Consider the following 27760-nt stretch of genomic DNA (forward strand, 5'->3'; position numbering starts at 1 on the left):
AAGCTCGTCGATTAAATGATGTTCGACCAACAGGAATCGTCGAGTAGCCACCCTCGTAAATGTACTTATTTGCATCGACCTATAAACTTATGAAACAATTTTTCCATAAATCCTCTCCGTCGGGAAAGTCAAAATTTCCATTTATTAAGCTCATTGAAATTGAATTTACGCTACCGCAAGAATAAAATTACGTTAAATATTTTTAATATGAGCCAAAGTTGGTGGAAACAAGCACGCCTGCTGACTCAAACGTGTAGGTCCCTAGTCATGTCTCGTGAATGACTCTTCTGTGAGCCTCGGCGGCTCAACTCTAGGAAATGTTGATGCACAGAGAAGCCTCATTGGGGACACACGGATCAGCAGGAGCTTTCGAAAGTAAAAACAAAAATATTTCATGATTTTATCATATACCAGCTTTTCCCAATTAGTGCTCCACGGAATTCGGGCTTGAGTGAAAAAATATATAAGGGTTTTAAAGCGTAAAGCCTCGAGCCAGGAAAATGCAACTTTGGAAATGAACTTCATGTTTCCGTGCGTCAACACTCCTAAGTCAACGACTGGCTGTACCTGCAAATGACTTTTTTCTGATGATTAGTACTGAGAGGATGCATTTCTTTCTAGTAATTGGATCTTGATTGCACGAACGGCTAAGGATTTTTCGCATTGACTTGCTCGCCCACTTCGTTTCATAGTGTATCATTTCACTACATTATAAAATCGTCGAGCAAGAGTGAGAATTTCAAAAAATTGTAACCAGAGATCTTTCGTTAAAGCTGCAGAACACCCAATTCAAATAAATTCGACCAGCTAATTAGGATTTTAACTCAAAAGGAAAACACATTTTTGAACCCTCAATGAAATAAATCCAGTATTATATAGAAACTTGCCTGAATACTCGATAATCTGGTTTTCAGTAATGAAGTTTCCACTCTTATTTATCGATTTTCCATGATAAAATACTCTCCGATGAAAGAAAAAATATCAATCTTTTTATGTTTTGTAAATGAGATGAAAAAACATCATTACGGTCATTAAATGATACATTTTACAAGGCAAACCGGAGATAAGCATGTTCCCCATGGATTAACCTTTTTTTAAATCAAATACACGTGAATTAATGTAAGGGATCACATTTAACGTAAATGTTACAGGATAAATCTACTGACAAAGAGCGTGTATGGTTTCAGCCGAGAGGCACCCCAAAAAAGACCTCCCAGCCTAGTTTCCCTTCGGGCCTAAATCCTGTAGGTGGTTCGCACCAGAATAACAGCGGGCGTTGACTGCATCAAGAGCAATGCGTTGCCTTGAGAAAGCCTAGCAGCTAAGTTCCAAATTTGGGCCACCTTCTGCTTAAGACTAAGAAGACTGACTTCATACTCTCCTTCGCCGCGGCCCTTTCGTACAAATTCGAATTAACTACTCGCCAACATCTCTCCTACCTCTGGGAATATGGGGAGAAAAAACTCGGAAAGTATAAAGGGATAGATTTCATCTACTCAGCTCTGTACAAATAGCTTAATAAAATTTAAGATAGATTTGAAGAAGGGGAGGGAAATATTCTTAAATATGATATCCTATTATTAATTTTAAGATTCATTAGAATTGCTGAAATTATTTTGAATATTATGTCAATATTGAATAAATGAAAAACTCCAATAGCCGTAAACTGTTTACGGCTATTGGAGTTTTTCATTTATTCAATACTACTAGCCGTAAGAGCTCATTTCTATCAATATTATGTCAATATGTCAATATATTATGGATTGAACCTTGAATATATATATATAAATAAATAAATAAATATATATATATATACACACACGAGGGTCATCCGGAAAGTAGTACCCGTTCGTGAAATAAAGACACAAAAGTAAATATTAACAAACATAAAAAATTTTATTTGAAAGAGGATACTTTAAACTACTTCTCAACATAATCTCCAAGCAAATTAAGGCATTTGTCATAACGTGTGACAAGTTTCTGTATTCCTGCTGCATAGTCCTTCGCCGCCAGCTCATTGAGATACGCGAGGGACCCATCTTGCACAAATTTTTGCATAATGCAGATGGTGTTTAACAATTTCATGAACAATTGTTCGAGAAACATTGGGAAAATGCTCACAGATGTCATCAATTGTGACGCGCCGATCGTTCCTCACGAATTCGTCAACTGAGCTCACCAGTTGGTCTGTAATGACAGACGGTCTCTCCGAACGCTCATCGTCGTGTGTGTTCCCCCTCCCCATGTTGAAGTTGCGACACCACCGCCGAACAGACGACTCGTCCATTACATTGTCTCCATACACCTCCTTTAATTGGCGATGAATATCACATGGGCGAACGTTTCTTGCATTGAGGAATTTAATCACTGCCCTCACTTCACAACTGGCGGCGTTCTCAATTTTTTTAAACATTGTAAACAATCACAGAAACAACACAGGCAATGCTAGCGTCACGCAACTTGGCTCAGAGAAGGCAGACAAGCCACTGAAGCTATCTGACCTCGTCCAGCGGCTACTCGCGTCGTCAGCACTTCATGCGGCACGAACGGGTACTACTTTCCGGATGACTCTCGTATATATATTTGTGTGTTTCTGTGTTTTTGTCTGTGTCCACTAGTGCTAAGTGTTATACATTATTATTCACGTCCGTGAGACTTTCAAAAAGTGTTATATATATATATATATATATATATATATATATATATATATATATATATATATATATATATATATATATATATATATATATACACGCCCACGATCAAAATCATGCTGATTCTCTGTATCTCAAAACGTCACTCAACAAAATTTTTATTATGAAATGAGTAAGGAAGTATTATTTCATTTGCCTTGGATCTAAATCATATCCAGTTAACGGCACCGTGAGGCGGAGCGCATTTAGCTGGCATGCTGGTATAAATAAGTTGGGCAAAATTCCAAAAGCAGTTTCAGTTCAATCCAGGATTTTTAAACTTGAGGTCTGACAAGTGATTAGATACTTAACTGCATGCATATTGTCTTCAATGTTTAGCATTGAAAATTACTAAAGACGAAAGCTAATTCGCAAAAACTGCCTACACTAACTTTATAAATATACTTAGATACATAATGATGTAAAACCCGCTAAAATGATTTCAGAATTTATAATTATTATATCTTATATCCTTTCAATACACTAATGGTATTTTTTATTTTTGTATTCTCATGTCATGCATGGTGGGTAATTATTTTCCTCACATTTCGTAGCGAAGTAGTAAAATTAATTTGTGCCAATTTTACTCCGCGCGATTTTTAATTTTTTAACGAAAGCCTTCATGAAGGGAAAAGCTGTGACCTTATGGGACGCGGAAATTAAAATCGATTTTACCACCAAGCAGCAGAGATTCATTCTGAGCGCTGCCAATTGTAATAACAGTGACGCAGTATGTGCAGATATGTGATATACACTCATATACTCCGCAGTGGTGTTTTTTAAGTTGAAACAGGCAACCGCGTAGATTACTTGGAAGACTATAAATCGAAGATTTGAGTAATTAAAAAATGGTCAACTAGATATAAACAGACGTGAAAATAAGATAAGGTTGAAGAATTTGGGCACAATTTATTAGCGCCACTTTTTCCAAGGCCGTTGTGTAAATTCAAACGCGTAGCATCTGAAGTTAAGATGATAAATTTGAATTTGTACACCAAAATAAAAATATTTTTTCACTCTATTTTCCTTTCAGCATGGGACCGCAGAAATTTACAGACGTACCATCTTGAGGAAAGAAGAATTCATGGTATTTTTCCACACATTTTTTTTTCAACACACAGGCGTCATTTTTAGATAGTGACCTTGATCAGAATCTTCAGGTACCTGACACCTATGCTTCGACACTAGTCGCACCAAAAATAAGGGTGCGTGGAAAAATACTTTATATTCCTTACGATGAATTTACACGTTGTCAAGCGTGATACTATCGAGTACAAGTCAAATTTTCTCAAGTCTCTTTATTGTGTTTTCAAATAATTCATTCAATAAACATTCATTTGAATACTTCGGCATATGACCAAAGAAGATGAAATGGCCGATTTTGAGATAAATTTATTCGTCTAACTTTATTTCTATATTTACAGAAACATCGAAAGATTTTTTTTCACTACGTCAGCTATCTCACCTCCGTGACAGTCGTAAACGTGATATTGTATCTCCTGCCGCAATCATCCCACAAAATCTCTTCCATCCATTTCCCTTTTTCCCCTCCTATTTACCTATCGTGTGCCATCTCCAGAAATCATTTCATTTTTCTCTCTTACCTTCATTCGGCCGCTCCACTACATCCGCGCATTGGGGATGAATAGAAGGAGAATGTAGGTAGTCTGAGGTTAACACTGTCGTTCCACCATTATGCGCACTTCTGTTGGCGTTCGAACATTACCACGCTTGAGGCTACCAACGAGCCTCATCTCGTAGCATTATCCCTTCTTGTATATTTTTTCCTACTTCTTATTTCACCTCCATCCCATCTCCTTTATCTTATCCACTTATCTCACCTCATTACCTCTCCAAGCTTTATCGGAAATGCACATCCCACTCCATTTCCTCACTTCTGCCTTTGCTTCCAAATAACATCGCTCTTCAATTCTAAGAACTTTTCTCCCTCCATATCCACAATCTCATGCGTCTTTCCCACGCCAAAAGGTTATTTCAGTCCTTTCTAATATTAATCTCATTTCCTTGTTTTTTCCGGTCATTGTACATTCTACAGCTCACCACCTTTAAACAGGGTTTGTTTGTACACATTTTTTAACCTCAATACCATTATGGTTTTGGGTGAAAAGTAACATAAATATCCCATCTTCTTATCTATTCCTTGTAGCGGCATGAAAAGTCTTATTTGAGGGGTGGGATTAGATTTATAATAGAATGGACAGGATTCTCGGAGCATAACTGTCTTTCAGAGGATCTTTTTCCTTTTCCTCGGATGGTAATATCGAATTTCTATGCTCTTTTTTTTCGTGGGGACTCCGAAATAATGCTTTAGCTGGATTTGCCATATAAAATGAAACCTAAGTCTTGATTTGAGGGGTTTAATGTCAAAGGGTGGTGCAATATCGATCCGAAACACGCCATGGGGTATTTAAGGTCCATTATTTTGCAATGATCACCCTCGTTTCGCTCTTAAAAATCCGACCAAAAAATGGGCAAGTTATAGAGATTAAACGTCAGATACAGGGATCCTGAGGTAATTAGGTGTTCAATAGTTTACTTGCGACAGACTCAACTGTAAACATACATTTGCATGTTAGTTACAGCCTTATATCTTCCAGGAGTAACAAATGAAGACGTTATTTTTCTATCGACAAATAGCTACTATTGAAAAAGATATTTTGTTCAATTGAATAAAGTTATTAAAAACAACCCTTCAAAGTCAATACATTGTATCGAGAACATAAATTTATGGCAAAATATTATTATAAATATTTGTAATTTACGAGTATGAGTTTTACAGCTAGGTATCTGATTAAGGTACCTACTTCAATCACGAGTAACGCAAATACAGAAAAATAAAACTACTATAAGCAAAGGAATCTGTACATTGATTGAATATAAACATTTTGTGTATTTAAGCACATTAATGAATTATTGTGGATCAATATTTACAAAAGGTTTCCGTCATAAATTTAACACGAGATTTTAAGCAATGTTTTTTTGCAGTCAGATCTACATTAAACCACACGGAGAGTATTTGTTAATCCGTAGAAAACCTGAGAAATTCAATGATTTACCGAATAGTATTGAAAAAATTTAGGCCAGAGATAAACCCGCTCAGTTTAAAAGAAAAATACTTGGAATACGATTATATTTTCTACTATCATAGAATATAGGAGAATATCATAAAACCATTACATGTGCCTTATATTGTTTTACATTTCCCTTATTTGAAACAAAATGAATCTTTTTAAAGTAAAAATGCGAATCAAGTACTGTTAGAGACACAAAAATGTTCCTCTACGAATTTTCAGCTACAATTAACGTACAATTGGACAAATAACGTAGTTTAAATAATTCACGTTCCTTATAATGGAAATAGCTCCCTCGTGTCATTCACCAATCCATTAACATAAGCAATTGCATCAATTAATTAAGCACTCGAACCACCAACTCGGACTAGCGTATTCATGGAAACTGAGACTACGCTATCTCCTCAATACATTTGTATAGTGAAAATGAGTGTCTCGTGTGGAAGCTAATTGTGTCGCTTGGGGGTCCATAGTATTAATTAAACATTCTCAAGCTCTCCAACTTAATTTTGTTGGGTTTTTGGAAATTTGAGATGAAATATTATTTAATTTCAAAGTAAACATTTATTAACCGTTTAAAGAAAAATGCGACCTATTTTTATCAACGGAAGAGAAAGCAGAATGTAGCTGTGAGGTTTACATGATTCATTGAAAGAAAATATTAATCGAAGCCCGGTGGTATCCAAAATTTATGTTGAAATTACTTCTCTTTTCCCATAAATTTGAATCGGATTTTACCTGATTCTTTCATTGTCACACGTTTTTACATCGAATAATTACTATCCTTCATACTTTTTGATTTAATCTATGAAATATTTCGGAATTCTCTTGTGTTTAAAGGCTCACGACACACCAAATGTGAATAACCGTTGGTTCAATTCGATTCCCTTTTTACAAATTACTAGAAATAAAGTTCTTCATAATCATATCATATTGAACATATTTCAATCTTCTGATGCCTGTATAGAGGGCATTATAGTTATAATTATGAGGGGAGACGAACGATAGCCAAGGGTGTTTGCATCATTAAGGGTATATGAATAATTTGATATACGTAGAATTTTTATGGAATGAGGAGGGAAACCGAAAGTCGGCATTAGCGTATTATTTAATTTCTAACTACTGGTTAGATGGATGTGCCATATGGTTTAGTGAAAAGGGAGATTACGCTCACCTACAAAAATAACCTTTTGTTTAATTAAAGTGACTAAAATATCTTCAACGAAGTTAGGTTCAACTGTATGCATCATATTTATTAGGTTTGCTATATGTGCCACCTCTAAGGAAATTTGATAAAATCAGGGTCTATCCTTGTCATTTTGCCGTGATTTATAACCCAAGCAAATTGATGTTTCATGATATTTTATATTTCCGATGTTACTATTTTACGACAGAATTCTTGTGGACAAGGTGAATGCATTTATTTACTAGTCTCGTATACATGGACGTAGATCTAGTGGGGAAAAATTCTGTATGGCATATTTTATCATGGTTAAGAAAATGACCACCAATTGTTTTATCCATTCAATAGCAATGAATAATTATAAAGGATAAAATAATTATTATTTCCAACAAAAATTACATTGTCGTTTACATTTGCGCCATCTACTGCTTACATTTATATCCTATATAGATACAAAAATCATTTCTTTTTCCACTTAAAGTTAAGTTGAGTTATGAATATAATTAATTTAATTTTTGGAAGCAGTAATGTGGCATAGGGATCTTCTAACGATGGTAATCTCAATTTTTATCTCCTAACGCTGAGGTTGCCATGCCCTAATTTTCCGGTAATTAATTCGTTTAATCAGAACTGTATCTATATATCCTTACTCCTTTGAAGTTTTCAACTAAAATTTCTATCTCTGTAAATTCTTGCTTTTCGCATTTACTGGGTGTATAACTTCCATTCTTTTACCAACCCCGATTCCAAGTCTCGTTCTCAATCCCACAAGCATTCATCCTCCGCGAAAAGATCTTTCATCGCTTTAGCTTGGCGGAATTCTCATCTCCGGGAAACAAATTTCCGTGGACTGTTACAATATACATAGGTATAGATGGAGGCCTTTAGAAGAACCGAAGTGGATACAGATGGCCTTGGGAGACTCTCCATCCGCAGCGATAGATTTTCTTTTTAAAGAGGATCGGCATTTATCACGAAGTATCTTCTCTTGATAGTGGGACAAGAGGAAATGCGGACGACCATTAATGAAGATAAGTGGATGGAGAGAGTTTCAATCCAAATGATCCAGATGATGATATTGCAATAAAGTCGGCAACAGTGCAAAAACGGGAGAATAATAATCACAACAGTGCTAAGAGCATGTAATGATACCATGCTAAGGACAAAGTGGATTGCAGAAGGGGCTGGAAGGGCAATAGAGGAATGCCAAGAGTGGAATACATCTATTAGATGGTGAGAGAAAGAAGGAGAGTATAACGGTTTCGAAGGGATGAGGACGCTACCAGATAAGAATACATTGGAGACATGCAAAATATAACATTAGGACTGATTGATGACGATACATCATCATCATTATGGGCTATCAATTCGAGGATTGGTTTGTTACAATTCTCCAAACTCATTCGTTCCTTACAAATCTTTAAATTCCCTCATTGCTTCTTGCATCAGCATTTTCCTTCACCTATTTCTCTTAGTTCATCCTAGGCCCTCCACTATAATGATCCCTCTCGATATTTCCTTCTCATTCCCTACTGGGTTGATCGACCTCCAGATATAGAGGTAATACTGCAAAATATGTAAATTTACTGAGCTAATACGTAGTTTTGAACAATTAGTGTGTTACTCAAAGAGGACGAATATTATAGCTTAAAAAATCAGCAAAGTCTTTGTAGGCACTGTGTATTGGTGACTACCGCAAATCAAATTGGCCACCGAATACCAGGAAGAGTGGTAGCTTTCCTTTAGGTGAGAAAGGAGGAAGGTCATAGTGCTTGGTACTGCGATACTCATTTCAGGTGTGGTAAAATTACACCAACGACCGCGGCGCAGCGTTGTGGAAAGGCAACAGGAAACCACCGCATTACGATCCAGATGAGAAACATATGATTTTACATAACATATCAATTTAGGATCATGGTTATTATAATTATGCATTGAAAAGGTTCCAAATGGCTGCTCAGATGCTGCTGTCGGTGAGGCATTTCAATACCCGTAAATATCCAACATACCGTCGTCTCCTAAGGATATGGTGAAGACAATGAGCGCTTAATGACGCTAGTAACAAATGAGTGCATACGTATTTAAATATTGTTGTCAACCAATCCACGGGGCACGTCCCATTAGCACCCCTTAACATTGCCGTTTCGCTCACCGCGAAGGTGAAATCTCCCGCGCACAATGGTGTGCCGCACATACACCCTCATGCAAACCCACAAGACCGGGCCGACCAATGGGAACCGGAATCACGAGACATCTGACCCCTTTTCAGGGGCGGAAGGGAATCCGAGCGGGCATTAGTAGCGGTGTAGGGCTGCAGGGAATGTACTCTCGAGCCGTTAACGGGACGATGCGCTCTTACTAGCGTGTTCTTTCGTCCTCGCAGACCTTCATCCGCTGGGACAAGGGCAAGAATTTCAATTCCAACTCTCTTGACGGGACACCCCCCTCCATAAAATTTGTAATGAAAGAACGGGATGTGTTTCTGTAATTACTGCGTACACGTGTTTGAGGCGTTAATGCGCTAAGCGTCACTGCGAATCGACTTTAAACCCCCCTGCACAGGCATAACCGTTTTTGGGTCTTGATGAGACTGGTGTTTTCGAGGGAAAACATTTGATGGCCCCGTCTGCATATGGAGGTTGGCATGAAATCACGTATCATGCAGTTCATAAGCCCAAGAAAATGGAGAAAATGCGAGGAAAGCCTCGCCAACGTGGTAATTGCGTGATAAAATTTAAAATCACGTAATGAACTATACCACGATTAGTCATGTTGTTTATTTACAAGAAAACTTGGTCGTTAGAAGAAAGAGATAATGATTGCCTTTTCAAAACCTTACCATAATTTTTTATTTTTATTTTAGGCTTATACTTATTCGCCACATAAAATATTTCAAATTAAATGCCTAAGAAAATGCTCTACACAGTTTAATTTTTGCATTTTTAATTTTTGGATACTTCACGTTAACATACCGTTTTGATGAAATGATTGACTTATCATTTTCCATGGTAATTTAAATTTTTAGGTCATCTAGCTACATTTTTATTATTTTTACCTCTATGAAAAGTGTCCGTTTTCAAGTGAAAAATAAGCTTAATTTCAAACAAAATAAATTAAGAAGATCATAGTATTAGAATACATTTTATTATAAAGGCAAGTAAGAGTGATGGATGAATAGGATATGTCGCATTATTGAAGGCATAAATGTTTTCCTTTTCTTGCTGATAACCCTGTGTTGTTAGATACGGATTCATATTATTGAGATGGGCTTCTGAAGTAACAGAGAATTGAATTGAGGGCCTGATAGTTGACCTGCTATCAGCTGATGATTGTTTGTAAACGGTTGAGGGATAACCGAGGAGAGTAAAACATTGCAATTTTCGTGCAAATATTTGTTAGTTTTATATGGGATAAATCCAGTAACGAACTTACACCCAGAGGAAAAGGTTGGCATGTTATGAGTTTATTATAATTTAAGTATACAATATAAGAGTAGGGTTCTTTTGGAAGTAAGTGATTCGAAGAAATGCCAACTTATCGAAGAATTTGGATAACAATGGACTCTTTATGAAAGAAATAACTGTATATTACGATAATAAATATTTACAAAAAATTACACTTTGTCGGTTTGGTCGTATTGAGTTGGATCGCCAAACAGATTTATGCCAGATCAGTCAAAAAATTTGAGACAAAAGTGCAGAACTAGAAAGTTTTACATGCATGCGGTCGAAAAAAAGTGAATTTTATGGGAATTCACACGAAAAATAGCATCTTTGAAGCAGTGGGTGAATGACGCTTTTGTAAAGAAAATGTGAAATAAGAGAGCAGTGAGAAAAAGCGGTATAGAATAAAGTTAAATTCCTAAACCATGACTTTGAAAAAATCTTTCTCGGTTATGACAACACGAAAAGGAAAGGAGTGATAGATTATGCTTGGATAGATATCACAAGCTCGGGTAATGAACATTTTGGGCCGCATTAGATCTTTAGGGTTTATAATCAATATTTTATTGTTTAGGAAATTATATTTTTTAATCTTAGATATTAATTCATTGCTTCTTGCATGCAAATTAGAAATTTAATTTATAATTAACAAAATTTAAAGGCTCAAGTCCTTTACTATTAAAACACACATCGGACACAATATTAAATGAGCAAGCACTGGGTACCAAGAATTAATGTGGGCAAGCAAATGGATTTACATCCAAAGCTCTCATTGTGAGTCACCATTGTAATATTTGGGAAATATACACGCTGAGGTGCTAAAAATAATAGCAATATTTTCTTAAGTATGGTTGAAAAAACAACTGCTAGTGACAGGTCCTGTTTAGAGCCAAATGATTCATATTTACAAGCGGTTCTTTCCCCTTTTTGTGATTTCATACAGTGAACATTTCCAATGGTAAGTAGCCGAGGTATATAGTAAGCCAGCGTGCTTGGATGGTATAATGCCAGTTGAATTCGTAGAAACGACTACGTCGAGTGATAATTACGAATCTCCGGACGAAAAAGAGATGTATTAAATAGAATAAAAATGAATCAACTCAGGAGGAAAGGGAGGAGATACAAACGGGTAGAATCGCGAGGAAGAAGAGATAACAAATAAATTGTACCCATCAAGCTGAAATAATGACTCCTGCCAAGGTTCTCCTCCCTCACTCAATATCTTCCACAAATTTGCAAAATATACATCCCAGACGACGGGTCTTTCTGCGGAAACAAATTTCTAGGTGATGAAAAAGTGAAAGCGTTGTAAGAAATAGGGGAAAAGAAAAGGGTGAGAAAAAAATATCAAAGCAAGTTAAAAAGAAATAATTCTTTGACAAAAAGCGTATATGGCAGTGGTACTCCTCTTAACTTTTGATTCCAAGACCCTATTTTGCGTCAACGATTGCTCCAGAGAGAGCGAGGAGACGGAATTATAGAAGTTCAAATGAGAGGGACTGGATGGAGGAAGGGAAGGAAACAGTTGTGTTGGGGACGGATGCTAAAATGTGATATGGGTAGAGTCCTAAGTTTACAAACAGCCGTCATTATCGTGGGACCAACTCAGACCATGTCTCTCCCACTTTTCGATCAGTGTGAAACCGGAGAAAAACGAACACATGGATGTTTCCCAGATGACTCTTGTTCCATGCTAGCTTGTCTACATCCTACGCAATGTGAAACACCACTAAGTAAGTGCGATGTAAAACATCTGGCCGAAACTGTAGTATGTCGTCGAGAAAATATTGCATACTGTCTCTTGTACTGCTAAATGCATAAGTATTGGAAAGTACGGAAATTAGGGGCTAAAGCTAATCCGGAGTAGAAAATACGTGAAATTGCTTTCCAAAGTTGACGAAGAATAAGCTCATGGAATCTAATATGTCATGTAATTAGGATACTAAAATGTGATATTGGTAATTAATAGACTAGATTTTAGGCATAATTAGACCTTATATTACATTCAAATCAAAGTTCTCTCGAATTTAATTTTTATTAAATCCATAAATACGTAATATATAAACACACTTATTTTCACAAGAAAATTGTAAATTTTGAAAGTGGAAAATGAAGAACATTATTGGGACAGCTAAATTGTTAAATTCTAATATAAGAAGTAAACATTTCATTAATTCAGCTGTTCTCCCATAAAAATTAGTAATATTTATGAATAAAATTTTATTTTTGAAAATAAAGCCCTTCATTGGCTTTATATTTATTATATCTAATTATTTTTAAATTTATTCTATATTTTTATACTCTGTGTAATACTTGATGGATATTATAATCCCTCCGTCTAAATAATCAACCAATGAAGTTAACGAGTAGTGAGCATAATACCTACTTTTTCGTGAGTTTACATGTGCAGATATTAAGATGTGGAGGCAAAACATTGCGTCCACTAGAGAACCAGGAAAACTACTACATATTATAAAATATTAATTTGAAACATAATAGAAAATTCTTTGAATAAACACTATGGGAGAATCGAATATCCAATTGCGTTTTGCAATAGCGGTGACTTAAAATGAGGCAAGTGATGGAGTAATTGTGGATTTCGTGTTCAAGTTTGGTTGATCGAGTATCTAGAAATTGCCATTTAAAATCCAAGTGGTGTGATTTTTTCGGGGTGTTAAAAGAAAATAAATTCAGGTGGAAACGAAAATAGAAGAGGTCCAAATGGCCCACCTACTCATAACGCACGTGAATTTAACAAGCCACACAATTTAGTACGCCGTGAACTATATCACCATTTATCAGCATCGACCCATGGATTAATTGCTTTGGTAAGTGGTACGGGGAGTTAATATTTATCCAATTCAGTATATCATTAAAATGCTACATTTTTCAGAAGAACCTGAAAATATTTCAATGCAGCCGACCCCACAGAATAATTCTTCAAAAATAAAAGGTGAGAGGGAATTTCCATTAAAGCGTGCATATTAACAGCCATTTTTATGCAAATAAAATGCATATTCATTCAGAAAATTTTATTTTGTCATACATAAGAGTAGATTAAGAGTGAATTGCATAAATAAGAGTAGATTAGTAATAATTCCATTTTGTATCAGAGTTAGAAAGGTCAGAGTCTATTTGGTGCTAGTTTGTCTGGAACTACGTGAGGTATTAAAATATCAGACCTCAATTGGATAGTTTCAACCATTACCAGGCTAGGGAATGCATAAAGGAGGATAATATAAGAAAAATACAAGTTTTTCTCATTCGTTACAGTTCAGTATTTTTTTTACCGCATTACCTTTTCCAAAACTATCCCTTTATATTCTTAGAACCTATGCTCAGGCACAATACTTACATCATAAACAGCCAATCATTCCTTTGAACCAAAAACTGATAATAATCAGTGCTATTGCCCACTTCACCAATGCTAATTAAAAGCAAGGAGAAGAAGCTGGTTAGTCTAGGCCATACATTTGACGAGTAAGGGAGTAAGATGGAAGCAAAAAAAGATGGCTTAATAGAGTGAGATGGATTGCGAAGAGGAGATGTCCAATGAACAGATCCAACGTTGAGGTGTTTTGGAGTAAAAGCGGTGATTTCTTTCGTAAAGAGACGGTTATTTTTTTCCACCTTGGCGTTGACGTAGGGACGGTGGCCTAGTATAGAAACGCATGGCAATGAGTAGTCCTGGAAAGAGAGGTTGGGAGGGCGGATTGAAGGGTTCGAAATTGTATGGAATGGCACACCGTCGCGGCTTAGGGAGGCAGAGGGAGAGTGCGGGGAAGTGAGCTTAAGAAATGGGGGAGGAGGCAAAAGACGGGACCTCGGTAGGAGACGAGGGAGGAATGAGGACGGTAGGTTTCGATGTAGAGTGGTGGTGGCCGTAGGATTCGGGGGGAAAGTTTACATAATGCGAACGCATGGGAATTGGGTCGTATGGAAACGGTCTGAGAGTTATGACGACTGAATGGGTAGTGCGATAGAACGGAAGAGATGTGAGAGAGAGGATATGCATTAGGAGGAGGAAGAAAAAATACGCTAATGCGGTTGAAGAAAAGGGGACCTGGAGAGGAGCGAAGAAAGGATTGGGGTGAGAGAATGAAAGTTGACTGCACTATGACGGGAAGCCCTGGTGGAGCGTGATATATCATACAGTGTATAAAGATATATGTATGTATTCACATATTATCTGAAAGAAAGAACCTCAAAAACCTCAAAAAATAGAAAATGAAAAATGATTATTTTCTAAACCTATAATTTGTAATAATTCCAATTAACAAAAATCGGTTGACCGTAAAAACCTATTGGTCGAAAGTTAAGTTTTTATAATAGATTTAGGATTTTAAATTTGGATGTGATTAATTGATTACGAGTCACCTCATGGAAAGGAGCTGTCTGGAATTTATTTTAAAATGATGTAACTGTGCGTTATATTTTTTGCAATATTTCGACTGGGTTTTGGAAACTACACCTGGAAAATATTTTACGGAAGTATTGGATAATAAAGATAAATTTAATAACATGCACCTTATGTACTGACACTATTCAAAACGTAAGTTGTTGGTTAGTATTACAAGGGATGAAACTAGAATGGATTTGGATGGTTTTAACTGTGTTTTGAAATGGACTTCCAAAGTTTCTTATCTAAGAAATCAGTGTCCAAAACACGCACTTTAACCAGGAAGCAAATAACTCAAATTGCCCAGTACCACGAGGGCACTGACTTCTAAGCCTTAGGAAGAAATAAACTAACCATTAAATGAGTTTCAAATACAAACCTTTCCACTACTTTGGAGGATGAGATTGATAGGCATGGATAATATCTGCTCCAACACATATCAACATACCATTAGACCGATCCTTATAAATATCATATCTTATAATTTTACAACGTACACAACTTAGTTTCCACTGAGGATCAGGAGATCTTATCACTGGAATTTACTGAATCTTCTTCACTTAATGCCCTCAAAACATTTCTTCTTGTACTAACAACGACTCGTTGACTAGTATGGACGCAGGCCCATACTGCAGTCTTTCCCATCGAACCCAAACGATAAATGCGCACGGAAATCGGAGAAACTGGCAACGTCCGAGACAGCCAAAGCTTTATAAAAGGGTCTGCATGAGGATCGGAAGACGTTCCGCTCGACCTACCCTGATTTATGCGACGTAATGAAATGGCAAGGAGTAGGGAGAGGAGGAAGGTGAGTGGGAGGAGGAGATCAAAGGAGAAAGATAGAGAGAGAGGGCAGATGGGTGGCGTGGTATGCTTGGCAAAAGGGGCGAGGGCAAAGAGAGAGAGGGGAGGGAGAAATGAGGGGAGGGGGGAACGGCAGGGTGCGTGGAGAAAGACGGGGAAATCGGAGGTACCGGGAAAGAAGGCGAGAGAGGACATTGCGTAGCAGGAGGTGGGAAAGCGGAGAAAAGAGAGGGAGGGAGAGTGTACGATGGGAATGGGTCCGGGAGAGAGGCCTGAGGTGGGGGTGGGAAAGGAAATGGATGGAGTTCCAATGGGTGGCCGCGCTAGGGAGGGAGGAGCAGCGGGGAGCGGGTGGGGAGAAGGGGCGAAGGGGCGGCGGATGGAGAGACTCCTGGCGCCAGGGCGTGAAAGAAAGCCCGGGACTGGGGTTTAAGGGAGAAGGAGGACTCTTAACTCTCCCAGGGGGCATTCTTCGCCTGGTTTTTTCTCTACCCCCCTTCCAACCCAACCCTGCCCAGTGGGCTAAGGATGAGCCCTCCCTCTGTGTGTGTGATTGTGCGTCAAGAGCTGGGAGAAAGGAGACTAGTTTATTTACCCTCGCGTTTTTTTCCGCGGGGTAAAAAAGCGTGGTGTGGGAATGAGGGAAGGGGGGATGAGCTTCAACCGTTATGCAACCCCGCGCGACCGAGATCCTTTTTTAAGAGCCCTTTCTCCTCGGAAGAGAAGGAAAAATATCACTCCGCGAAACGATATTGGTCTATGCGCCTGGGATAGTCATCGTCGTCGGATGTTTATTTCGAGGTAGTGGAGGAGGATGTTTGAATGGGAATTTTCATGCCTCAAATGTAGGGGAAGACCCTGAAAAGGTGCCCCAAAAAGTGGGTGCGCCTGTATATAAATCGCGGGGAATCGCTTTCCTGTGTTCTCTGCTGGAGTTACCGTGCGGAGGGAATATATTTTCGGTAGAATCCACATGAGAAAAATCGTAAAGAGAGCTAAGGTGCTGTAAGCCTCTTTAGGAAAAAAAAGGACTTTTTATCTACATTCGAATAAATACCATCAGAGTTATTTTTGAGAAGGAAAGGAATACATGTTAACGGTAAAGGTGCTGCTATTATTAGAAATTATGTTTCTTTAGCGGTATTTAAGCTTATGGCCACAGTCTGTAGTAACAAATTATTTTTTCCCCTCCTACCCTTCACGCAGTTCTCCTCTGGGGTATTCAGAGTAAAAAAAACATAATTTTATATTAATTCAGACATGTGAACTAGCTCTTTCTCCTTCCTGTTTGAACTATTTTAACTATATGCTTCTTTCTGGACTTTTTCCGCTTGAAAAGCAATTAGGGAAAGTATTTTCACTAGATATAGATAATGGATTAAATAAAAAGCAATAAAATATTGAGTACTTTGACTTAAACTTTCCACAAAGCTCATCCAAAACAATGGGCTGAGGCATAAGTCGGAATTAGTTCAAATTTCCACTGGTTAGGATAAGAAAGTAAATTATATGAAATAAGATCAATATTTGGAGAATTAATTCAATGAAAGTCAATGCCCCCTCGATGGGTACTTTACATTCACTGCAGTGGACTGAAAAGCCTTTACTCTTGAATATGAGTGTCACCTAAATGAAAAAACGACGTGAATGCAATAAATGGGTAAAAGAAACTTGAGATAAAAGGATCATTGCGTCCAGAGCTTTTACCTTTTCGTTTTAAGGTCTTTCAGAGAACATTTCAATTTAGAGAGATAATATAGTTTTGAACAGATGATGGGCAAATGAAACTCAAGAAATACCTTTAATGTTATTCAACAGAACAAAGAACTATAAAGATATGGATTCCAAGAAACTTATTTTAATATTTTAGTAATTTTAAAAACGGTGATGGGTTATCTAAAATGTTTAATACAAAGTGCAAAAATAACCAACGTAAAAAAGGAAGAAGTTATAAACTAGTTCATAAATTTCATAGAAGGAGACCTAAAATATTCCGTATCAGTGTTATAAAACCCATGAAAAATTCTGTTAGGGTTGGGGTCGATGTTAATAAGCCGGATATTGCGGCACATTTATATCTCCTATCTTGCTCCAAATTTAAAATTTTTTGGATGGTAAATGTTGGTCAAAAACGTGATAAAACTTAAAAGTTAGAATTCATGCAAATTCGAACAAAGGGGCACACAGGTGGATTTGTGACAAAAGACGCGGGACTACCAACATAAATACCTCCAATTGTTCCACTCGCGCCATTTGCAAAGGCAACATAAAGTGGTGTTGTCGCGCATGTTAAGTTAATATAAAATAAATTCTTGTATAAGTAACAAAAGGGAGGTAACATTATAGAACTGTGAAACAGGTGCCGTAGTACCGAGATTAGTTGTAACTAAGAGTAATAAATGTAAAGAAAAAGGTCTACGGTGTAGAAAAATAATGCGAAGATATGGAAGGCAAACGTACAAAGGAATGAGAAATATAATATGCAAAGTATTCATAGATATTTCATATAAATTGGAAAATTGATTTCCAATTAAAAAAAGGTATTTGAAATAACATATAAATAAACCTGGAAGGGATAGAATCCGAACGGTTGTTTGTGCCACATAAATATTTCAGAAATAATGTGGATTTTTCAATGTAAAATATTGATTTCAAACTAGACCGCGCTCTAATAATCTCTGAGCTAAAAATATCATTACAATCTAAAGTGACCTGCACATTTATATAGCAATTATACTCAATATATAATTTTGAAAAAATCGTTCTCCAGCTGCTTACCTTCTGATTTGATTGCAATAGCCAATTTATTGAAGGAATATTTTTAAAAACCAGGTTTTAGCCACGATTTTATTCAATATTTTATCAATAAAAAAGCGTTAAATGTTTCATGACGAAATCAATATAGGTAAGTTATCTACAATCGGCTAAACCGACCGTACAGGCAACTTAAGGATTAGTTCAAAATTAGTTGAAGGAAGTAAATACCTGGCATTACAGTTATTTCAATGTAAATAAGGAGAAGAAGGGGTAAATTTAGATAACCTTAGCTTTGATTCATTAACCAACACATACGATTAAAGGGCTCATCATAGTATATCAATTACGAGGGAGAAGGTAAAAAGAAGTTCATTGAACGGGTTGCAAAGGCAAAACGGTTGTGATCCTCGTAATATTTTATAGCATCTGAAGAAGTACAATAAAATTTTACTTGAAACATGCCCTCGTAAATTATTCAAAATTTGAGACAGTATTACTTTCAAATGTCCAAAAATGAAAAATTTTAATGAATAGCATTGACATGACTCGTTTTTTTCGAAGAGAGATTAAGGTACTAACATATGATTGAGCTATCAGTATTGCGACTTATGGTTTTCTTATTTTAAAATACATTACCCCCACCAATCAATCGATATTCCTTTACTGTATCAATATTTTACATTTTCCCTGGAAACACTGAGGTACATTTTTAAAATTCGAGCGTAGCGTAGCAGCATGGGTCCCATTCTGAAAAAAATTGGAGGAAGAAATGCGTAGTAGTCAGGAATCACACTGAGAGAGAGAGAGAAATGTGAACATGGTCTTTCGCTAGCAACATGGACTTTGATCATATAATGGACCCGAGACAGGTGTTCGTTGCTAACCTAGTTCTCGACTCTTTGAAAGGGCGTTTCGAGCACGCAGAAAATCGCACTGAACTAACTTGATTCCCACCTTCGCAGACCTTTGGATGAATACGGTCGCATTGAAGCATGAATTGAGAGAACGAACGAAATTGGAGACATTTTCATTCGTACTAGAGTTACCTTCGCCAGTGAAGAGAAGAACGATCAATCTCCTTATTCATAACGCTTCCGCTACTTCAACGGCACCACTTAAAGCATCTAATATGACAAACCCATGCCGTGGATTTTATGTAAGGTACACAAAGGAAGCAAACGTTGTTAAGGTCCAGAATTGACTTTTGCGCCACCTTGGTCATGTACAGATCAGATTTAAAGTTGAAAAGTTAGGTGCGCAGATAGAGCAAAAATACAAATGCCAAAATCTTAAATTCTCCTTCTCAAAGGGAGGAACAATAACCACCCTGTGTAATAATATAGAAAACGGTACGATAGAAACGGTGAAATTATTTTTTCAACCCCCCTGCTTGGTGTTAGGAGTTCATATTTCTACAGACTTACCCCTAAATCTCCTTTTCACGCTCCTCTCTCAACTCCCCGCTTATCTGCATAATTCTTCGATGTATATGAAAACGATGCAAGAATCGCACAACAACCACTAACCGAGGAGAAAAAAATGGGGAAAGGCTGATGTATTTGCACATGAATTAATCTCTCGCCTTGGTTCGCTGAAGTCGTGGAGAAGTTGGGGGAAAGCAAGGGCTGAATGACTCACCCCCAAATATTTTTAATGAAGTCGTTTTGTCCAAAGAAATGTAAATATTTCACTAAAGTTTTCCTCTTTTTTCCCAAAAGGTCTAGTACATTTTTTTTGCACATCATGTTTATTGGCCATACAAAGCTCTTGACAAAAATTACGCTTTAAAATATTAAATGAAAACAATAACTATAAAACATAAATTTTACTTTTTAGAATTAATTAATTTACTCTTTACCATAAATCGCCAAATTTGGTCTAAAATGGGAAGTGAAGTAATTTAAGAAGAAAATATAAAATTTACTTCCTTATTGATCGAGGGAGCAGAAAAACGTTGTTTGTGCTGCAAAATATAATACAGCGATGCATTTGAATTTGGCAAACTGCTGACTGTAATATTCTATTTGATTTTAAATTAATCATTTCAAATAATAGATGTATCAATTCTACGTCAAGATTTTCCTTACAGAATTTAAAAAACACGCCTTTTGAATACAGAACCAAACTTTTTTAAACAGTCAAAGCTTATCAACGAATGATCATTTTATTAGCTTCTTCGACGAAAATTACGTAAAACCAATACCACCGGTATTATTATTGTATTTCCTCAGGTACCTATCACCGGGAGTAATTTTTTTAGGATGTGAAGCATTTTTAAATAAAAATGTTTGGCACCCTTATATATAAGATTTTTTTTAAATAGGCATTGATTTTTTAAAGGAAAAATGTAATCGTTATTAACTTCGCACGCATAGCCGGATATCATGAAATAGTTGTATTAAAAACACTATCACTGCTTAAAATTTCAGTTTAAACGTCATTCATCTATTGCAGTCTTGTATCAAAAGGTAAATTCAGTAGATAGCAGTCGAAAAAAAACGAAGTCATCAGATATATCGGTTTTTAAATTTAGTTATACGAGTTTTATATTTTTGAACAGTACGAGTTCTTACTTTTGTGAAACTTAAGCAGAGCCTAGTCCCATTGAATAGAGATTTTCTTTCCATCTGGGTTATACTACTAATCTTTCTATGAGAAGATATTAGAAGAGATCACCCTTGCTTATTATTATCATAAGATCACATAATAGAGGAACCTAAACTCCTCAATTGTTCCGGTACCCTGTTACCGAAATCAATTGCGAAGTTACCTGAATTACTTTTTTCCAGGGGAATCAATTCAATTATTATCCACAACGTTTAATGACTGCCCGATCAATTTCAATGAAACTTTCCTCAATACGAATAAGAAACGAGTGGTATGGCCTGCAGTTTCCCAAACCTCTCCCCAATCACCCAGACTATTTATACCAGTCGGACGCATGAACTCTTTTTTATTTCTGCGAGATCGATCTCGACCGTAAGGGGCCATCTCGGTCGAGACGAAGATTGCCCGGAATCTAATAAACGTAGGGTGCCGGTGTGGGGGGTGGGTTTGTAGGGAGAGAGAACGGGGGTGGGTAGCCGGAGGAAGCGGGGCAACGTGGGGCGGCCTAGAATAGAATTGATTGCGCTGATAAAGCGGTGGAGCCTTGCAGGGGGATGCGGGATATGAGAGTGGGAGAGGGGAGGGGGATAGCCATGCACACTCCTTAGCGGGTGGCGGCTGAAAGGGGGGTCGCGGGAGACGGGGCTGGGAGGGAGGGGTCCAGGGAGCATGGGACCATGGGGCGCGGCTGAGGCTCTGGAGCAAAGGGGATAAGGCGGACGGTCTCCGGGAAGACGGAGTGGGAGAGGAGAGCAAGACTACGCGGGGGTTAATGAGGGTAGGTTGGTAGGTACGTTGCTCCCGAGGGCGTGTGAAGGGAGATAGAGAGTAAAAAAATGTTTCGGGGTGGGCGAAAGAGAGGAAGGAAAGTGGGAGTGGTAAAGGGGTTGGAAAAATGTTTAGAACACGGTAACAATGGGGAGTTTGGAAAGAGCAGAATTAAGGGTCAGTGGTAATTAATTAATGGGGATGACTCGATGCGGAATATAAATTCCAAGTGGGTTTGTGGGAGAGGGGTAATGGCGGAGAGAGTGTGTGTGTGAGGGGAAAGGGAGAGAGCGGTGAGGCACAAAAAGAGACTCCTTCGCGAAGAAGAAGGGGGAGTTGGGGTGGGTGTGGCAGTGCGGTAGGAGGGCGAGACGAGTCCTTGATGGTGAAGGGACGGAGGCGAAAGGAAAACTTAAGGCAAAGCAGGAAACGAAGACGAGAGACATAATAGAGTGTATCAGAAGAGAAAAGACACTTTAATTTATTTGCTCGTAAAGTTTTGAAGGCAAGATCTAGAAAGTCATAATTACTCACGTCCTCGGCCTCTTAGATATAAACGGTTATTCATTTTTAGTTTGGAATATCATAACATTCGGAGCCTAAAATTTGCATTCCACATGAAGGCGGAAGAAAATTATAATTAAACTTGTTACTACTTCAAAACATTTGTGAAAAAAGCTGCTCAAATGCAGAATTCAACTTGTTGCCAAGGAATATCACCATGAAAATCTTAAAAGTCCCGATAAAAATCATCCTTTATTAAAAAACCTCATTAAACTTTGATAGGCATGCATTTCGCAAGATGATGTTAGGTTAAGTAAACATTTAGCCTTCTGTTTACTCCATTTAATTTCGAAACACAAACCAAAACTTTTACAAGTATATAAACTCGGCATCCATCGCCAGAGTTAAAAACGTTACCTACTCCGATAACTAAGAAAGTTTATTTGGTATAACCACGGGAAAATGCATAGAAAAGATAAATTTCATAATGACTTTCTTACGCTCCAAAATCTCGTTTTATGGCGTTAATAAATGACTGGATACTATGCGCTTAAAACCTCAAAGTGAGTAGAGTTATGCACGAGAAATAGACCAACCCTTTAAAAGTAAGTTAACTCATAATATGGTCTGATACGAGTAAGGGCCGATTTTTTTCATTAATAAGCAAAATTACCCAGCACTCACTGTTACCTGGCAAAGGTTTAGCCACTGCGAGCATTGAGCTCGTTTCGAGTATAAATTACATTTTAACCCTATAATGTGGGTTTCAATAACGGACGGCGACACATTAAGGGGAAGAGAAGTAAAAATGCCAAGACAAGTACCCGCCAAACACTTGTCTCTGAGGGAAACCAGCCACTACTATGAAATGCGTTTTTTTTTACAGAGGCATAGTGGGAATTTAAGAAATGTCGAATGGTACCAACTATGCATTTTACTGATAATATTAATCATTTTTTTTGCTTAGGGAATTCAAAATTAGCAGGGAAAAACATCTATTGGTGATGGTCAGAAATACGTCCAATTAATATTAAAAGAAAATTATCAGAGGTTCTGCATGAAACAGAGGGAAACAGAAATACGAAAAGGAGTAGAAATTTAAATACTCTAGTAATAAATTACAAGAGGAAATTAACATTGACAAAATCAAAATCTATTTAACGATTTCCGAGATGATAAGCCAAAATTTCTTAAATGGGCAGAATTTTATAGGCTGTCTAGCACCGTCAAATTAAAATTCCCGTGATGTACTGATGATAATATACAGCTGTTATTTTAATTTGAATCTAAGAGGAGGTTACATTTTTGGGAAAGCTTTGTCAATAAGTAGGTAATTCAAAACGAGTTAAATATGTAGGTCAATGAAGAAAGTTCATGATTTTTTTATTCTACGATTCTTGGATGTGTGGACGTTTGTCGGCTAACAGTATCGTGAATTGTCACTCTCCTCTTTATTCAAAGTTCATTAGGCGGCACATAAAATCATATCCCAAGGCAGTTAAGTAGAAAAAATCCGTAGATATTCTGACCTGACTAGATGATGCCAACGGAGGAATAGCAAGAATTACTGATTTCATGAAACGGTCTCACTGAAGCAAAATATCTTACATTGCCATTTACATCATTCATTCCATAAAAGGGTCCACAAATCACTCGTATTACGCGTACGAAATACATGCATCACTTAATTGCCGCAAACATTAATTCAGAAACGATGGAAACATGCAACACAAGATATTAGCATATGCATGAAATAGGAGGGAATCGCTGGAAAGGGATTGGCTACAAGGCCATGGCAAAATATCGGATGAAGCAGGAAGTGCTTAATTAATTAATTTACGTGGGGCTGGAAAGCTTTTTCAGGAAGATATTTGGACGGTGAAAGTGATGATGGTAAAGGTATACATTTGAAGATGATTAAAGGGAATGGCTATCGACATTTTTTCGTAAAATTAAAAAAAAATATTGAATCGAAATTGAATCACTGCGGTAAACGACGGTCACGACTTTCATGGCGGAAAAGCTGGAAGCTCATCTATTAACGGTCCACTTAAAGATGAATCCCGGATAATTCATGCGAAGGAATTACACACTACATGAAAACGGGGAATAGACTAACTAATATCGTGCTTTAACTATAGGTTTTAATATTCTAGGTTGCTTAAAAGGAGTGACCAGCAGATATTAGGTCATGGAACAATGTTTCTAAGTTCTCATAAATGTCGGAATTTAACGGCTATGTCCAAGAATATTTTAGGTATCATGTTTTATAAATATAAATATAATTTATTTATAAATTTTAAAATCAGAAGTACCAAATTTAACAAAATGAGACATAAGGACAATGTAACTTCCGAAACTAATTTTTTTTATCCTCCTGAAATGCATAAATGAAATGAAATTTACTTTTTTTAACAGGGGAAGATCATGGAGGAAGTTATTGAAAAATAATATCCAGTGACTAGTGACAGGTCCAAATAGGTGTTGGAAAACGCTAGAAAATTGTTAAGCGCATAGAAATTAAGGAACCTCAGACTTAGATAAGGCTGCATTAACGTGATTTTTATTCAACTACACACCTGAAATGAAATTAATTACTAATGCCTCTTTATACTATTATTGGAGAGGAAGAACATGGTAAGTGATAAGTAAATAATAAATCTATGAATGTGTATATAAATATATACGTGTATATATAATATATTATATATATATATATATATATATATATATATATATATATACATACATACATACATATATATGTATATATTTCACAATTTAATTTGAGAGGAACACAAACGAGAATGGATGAAGCCATAAAAATGTGTAAAAGAGAAAGCGTGGCTTTCTAAAATATAACTTTAAGTTGCGTTTTCGCGTTTTTTTCGGGAAATTCAAAAATACTATATATACAGTATATAGCTAACGTAATGAAAAAAGTAAACACACTGCTCTTAAATTTTTCTTTAAAAATCCTAATAATGCAGGACAAGAAAGGGAGGACTAAAACTAAGAAGATGTTAATTCAATAACAAAGGGATTCCAGTGGAAAAGACCATTTATAAATTTATATATTAGGAGCAAATCTAAGTTTGAGAGATTGATCAAATAACATATAACTTCTAGTCAGAAATTCGCAGGAAACACCAACGACGCTGATAAATGACGCCAGTTTTTTAAATATTTGCAGTTTTACCTAATAATGAATTCGGCTACTGGAAGGAGAACTGAAATATGAAGAATCGCGGAACTTGCTAAGAATGATGACATGGAATTTCTAATGCAAAAAATTGACTAAAAATATTTTCTTGCATTTGTCTACTATTTATTGTCAAATACACGGCTATTCATCTTCAAACATGATATTTTCGATCTCGGCACCAGCGTTCTCGCGCCTTTGAGTTGAATTGAGTGGTTCAATGTATTTTTAATGTACTTTAGGGTCTTCCGTGTTATCTCCTTACGGTAAAATTGGGGAGGAGAAAAATATCTTTGATGATGTAAGTTTAAAGTGAAAACTTAAAAGCTCTCCCTAATGTGGAGGAGTGAACTAGAAAAAAAAACTTAGTTGTGCTTGTTACCGTAGCATATTAAACCGAATTTAGGTCGCTATTTGGGGAAATATCTCAAAATTTGGCGAGAAAAAGTAAGCGTTTGCAATATCAATAGAATAAATAGACATCGACGAAAATTACAACTTATAAATAAATTCAATTGCAAGCACCAAGAAATCGATATTCTACAACCTATCCGGAATTTGTACCTATAAAGACTGTCAATTTAAATCTGATTTTTCAACATTTGACCTACTTTAAGGAAAAAGATCACATTTATACTGCAATGATATATAAATTAAGCAAATTATTAATTTTTATTTTCAAAAGGGAACTGTAAAATTAATTTTTTTATGAGACTTTTTAATTGGATGGAATGAATTAATTGATTGAAAATTTTACGAGAATTAACGTGGGTTCAAAAGTTATCGTACGGATAATTAAAAGGAATGTGTATGGCGACCACAAGAAATAAAATACTCTAAGAAGAACAAACTAAAGCTAATACTTAAATGTCAGACCTAAAGACCTAGTATGAAAACTTTGCAAACTGTTTGCGTGGAAAAAAAAGATGCTGTCGACGGGAGATGGCGTCATCGAGGGTATTTTGGCTCCGCGCGTACTGCGGGAGTTGCTGCGCCAAACATGAGATAGAGAGTGGGAGAGGGAGGGAGGGAAAGAGGTTTGAGGGAGGGAGTATTCAAGTTGGGAGAGGGGGAGGGACACCGCGAGAGGGAGAGAAAAGATAGGGTAGAAAAAAAACGCGGTGAGCGGGGAATTCACAGATTAGGACTATGGAAAAACACACACGGTTTCTGCGCTCTTAACAGGGCGCCGCATTCATACACGGGGAACCGAAACACGCCAAAAGCACACATACATAACAGAACACACGTAATACACGGGCCAAGGGCGAAAAGCAATCAAATAGAAACTTAAAAAAAATCTTGATAAATAATTCTCTCCTACCTAGAATGTCCATCTTGGTTCTCTACGTCTTCGTCCACCTCTTCTTCCCAGCCGACTACAAGCCGTAGCCCCTCCTCCCTCTCCTCCTCCACCCCCACCTCCTCCTCCTCCTCCTCCACCTTCACCTCCTCCTCCACCTCCTCGCCTTCTTGAGACTCCGTGTCCTCGGGCGCTCCCTCTAACGTCGACTACACCAAACTCCCCGACTCCCTACCCTTCTCTACGCAAGTGGGGAAGAGAGCGCTTCCTCTGTCTTCGCTCCCACAGAGCCAGCGAGACAGACTGCCAGATCCTCGCCCCGTGCCCACAGCGCCACGATTCTCCCCTGGTCCCCCTCCGCTCCCCTACACCGCTCTCTCTCTCTCCTCTTCCCCCTCCTTCCCTCCCTCACTCCCTCCCTCCCCCCTCTGTCCCTCCGCAATCCTCCTCTACCCCTCTTCTCTTCGGCTGCCCCTCCTCCGGCACACACAAACGGCCCTGCTCTCCCTCCAATACCTACCCCTTTCCAGTTCTCCCCTCCCTCCCTCCACACACTCAAACACTCACATACACCGCATCCCCTAGCCTACCCCGCTCCTCTCACACTCCACCCTCCTCAACACTCCCCTCTTTTCCCTTCTTTTTAAACCCCTAGTCCTCATCACTTCATCTTTCTCCTTCGTATCCTCTCCATTCCTTTTCTTCCTCTCTCTCTCTTTATTTCTCTTCCCTTAACTCCTCCGTCTCGTTAAACTTCCCTCCTACCTCCTCGTCCCACAAATTTCCTTTCCCTCCTCCACCCGTTCTCTCGTATTCTCTCTCCAATCCCCTTCTCCCTTTTATCCCTTCCTTTTTTTTCCTCGAGCCACCCTACCCTCCCATCGTCGCTCCTCCACGCCCTTCCCCGCCTTCCCTTCTCCGACTCATGGGCGCATCCCATGGCCTAGAACAGTTCCCCCTCCCATTTCAAGATAGACTAGAAGAATAGAAGTATCCTCACGCAGT

The 27760-nt window shown here is 37.6% G+C and overlaps 1 protein-coding gene across 2 annotated transcripts in view; it reads right to left on the bottom strand.

Annotated features, from left to right (window-relative positions):
* Nucleotides 1-26875, bottom strand: part of cpx (synaptic transmission protein complexin) — a 283368-nt gene extending 256493 nt beyond the window's left edge. Inside the window, exon 1 of one of the 2 annotated variants that reach the window (XM_071585035.1) lies at nt 26777-26875. In XM_071585035.1, coding sequence (XP_071441136.1) covers nt 26777-26789 — 13 coding nt within the window. In that variant the 5' untranslated portion in view covers nt 26790-26875. The remainder of the gene's footprint in view (nt 1-26776) is intronic. The other variant, XM_071585037.1, reaches the window with a different exon arrangement.
* Nucleotides 26876-27760: the final 885 nt, after the last annotated feature.

This window comes from Hetaerina americana, unplaced genomic scaffold (assembly GCF_022747635.1).
Source record: "Hetaerina americana unplaced genomic scaffold, ioHetAmer1.1.p SCAF_2, whole genome shotgun sequence".
Taxonomy (NCBI): domain Eukaryota; kingdom Metazoa; phylum Arthropoda; class Insecta; order Odonata; family Calopterygidae; genus Hetaerina; species Hetaerina americana.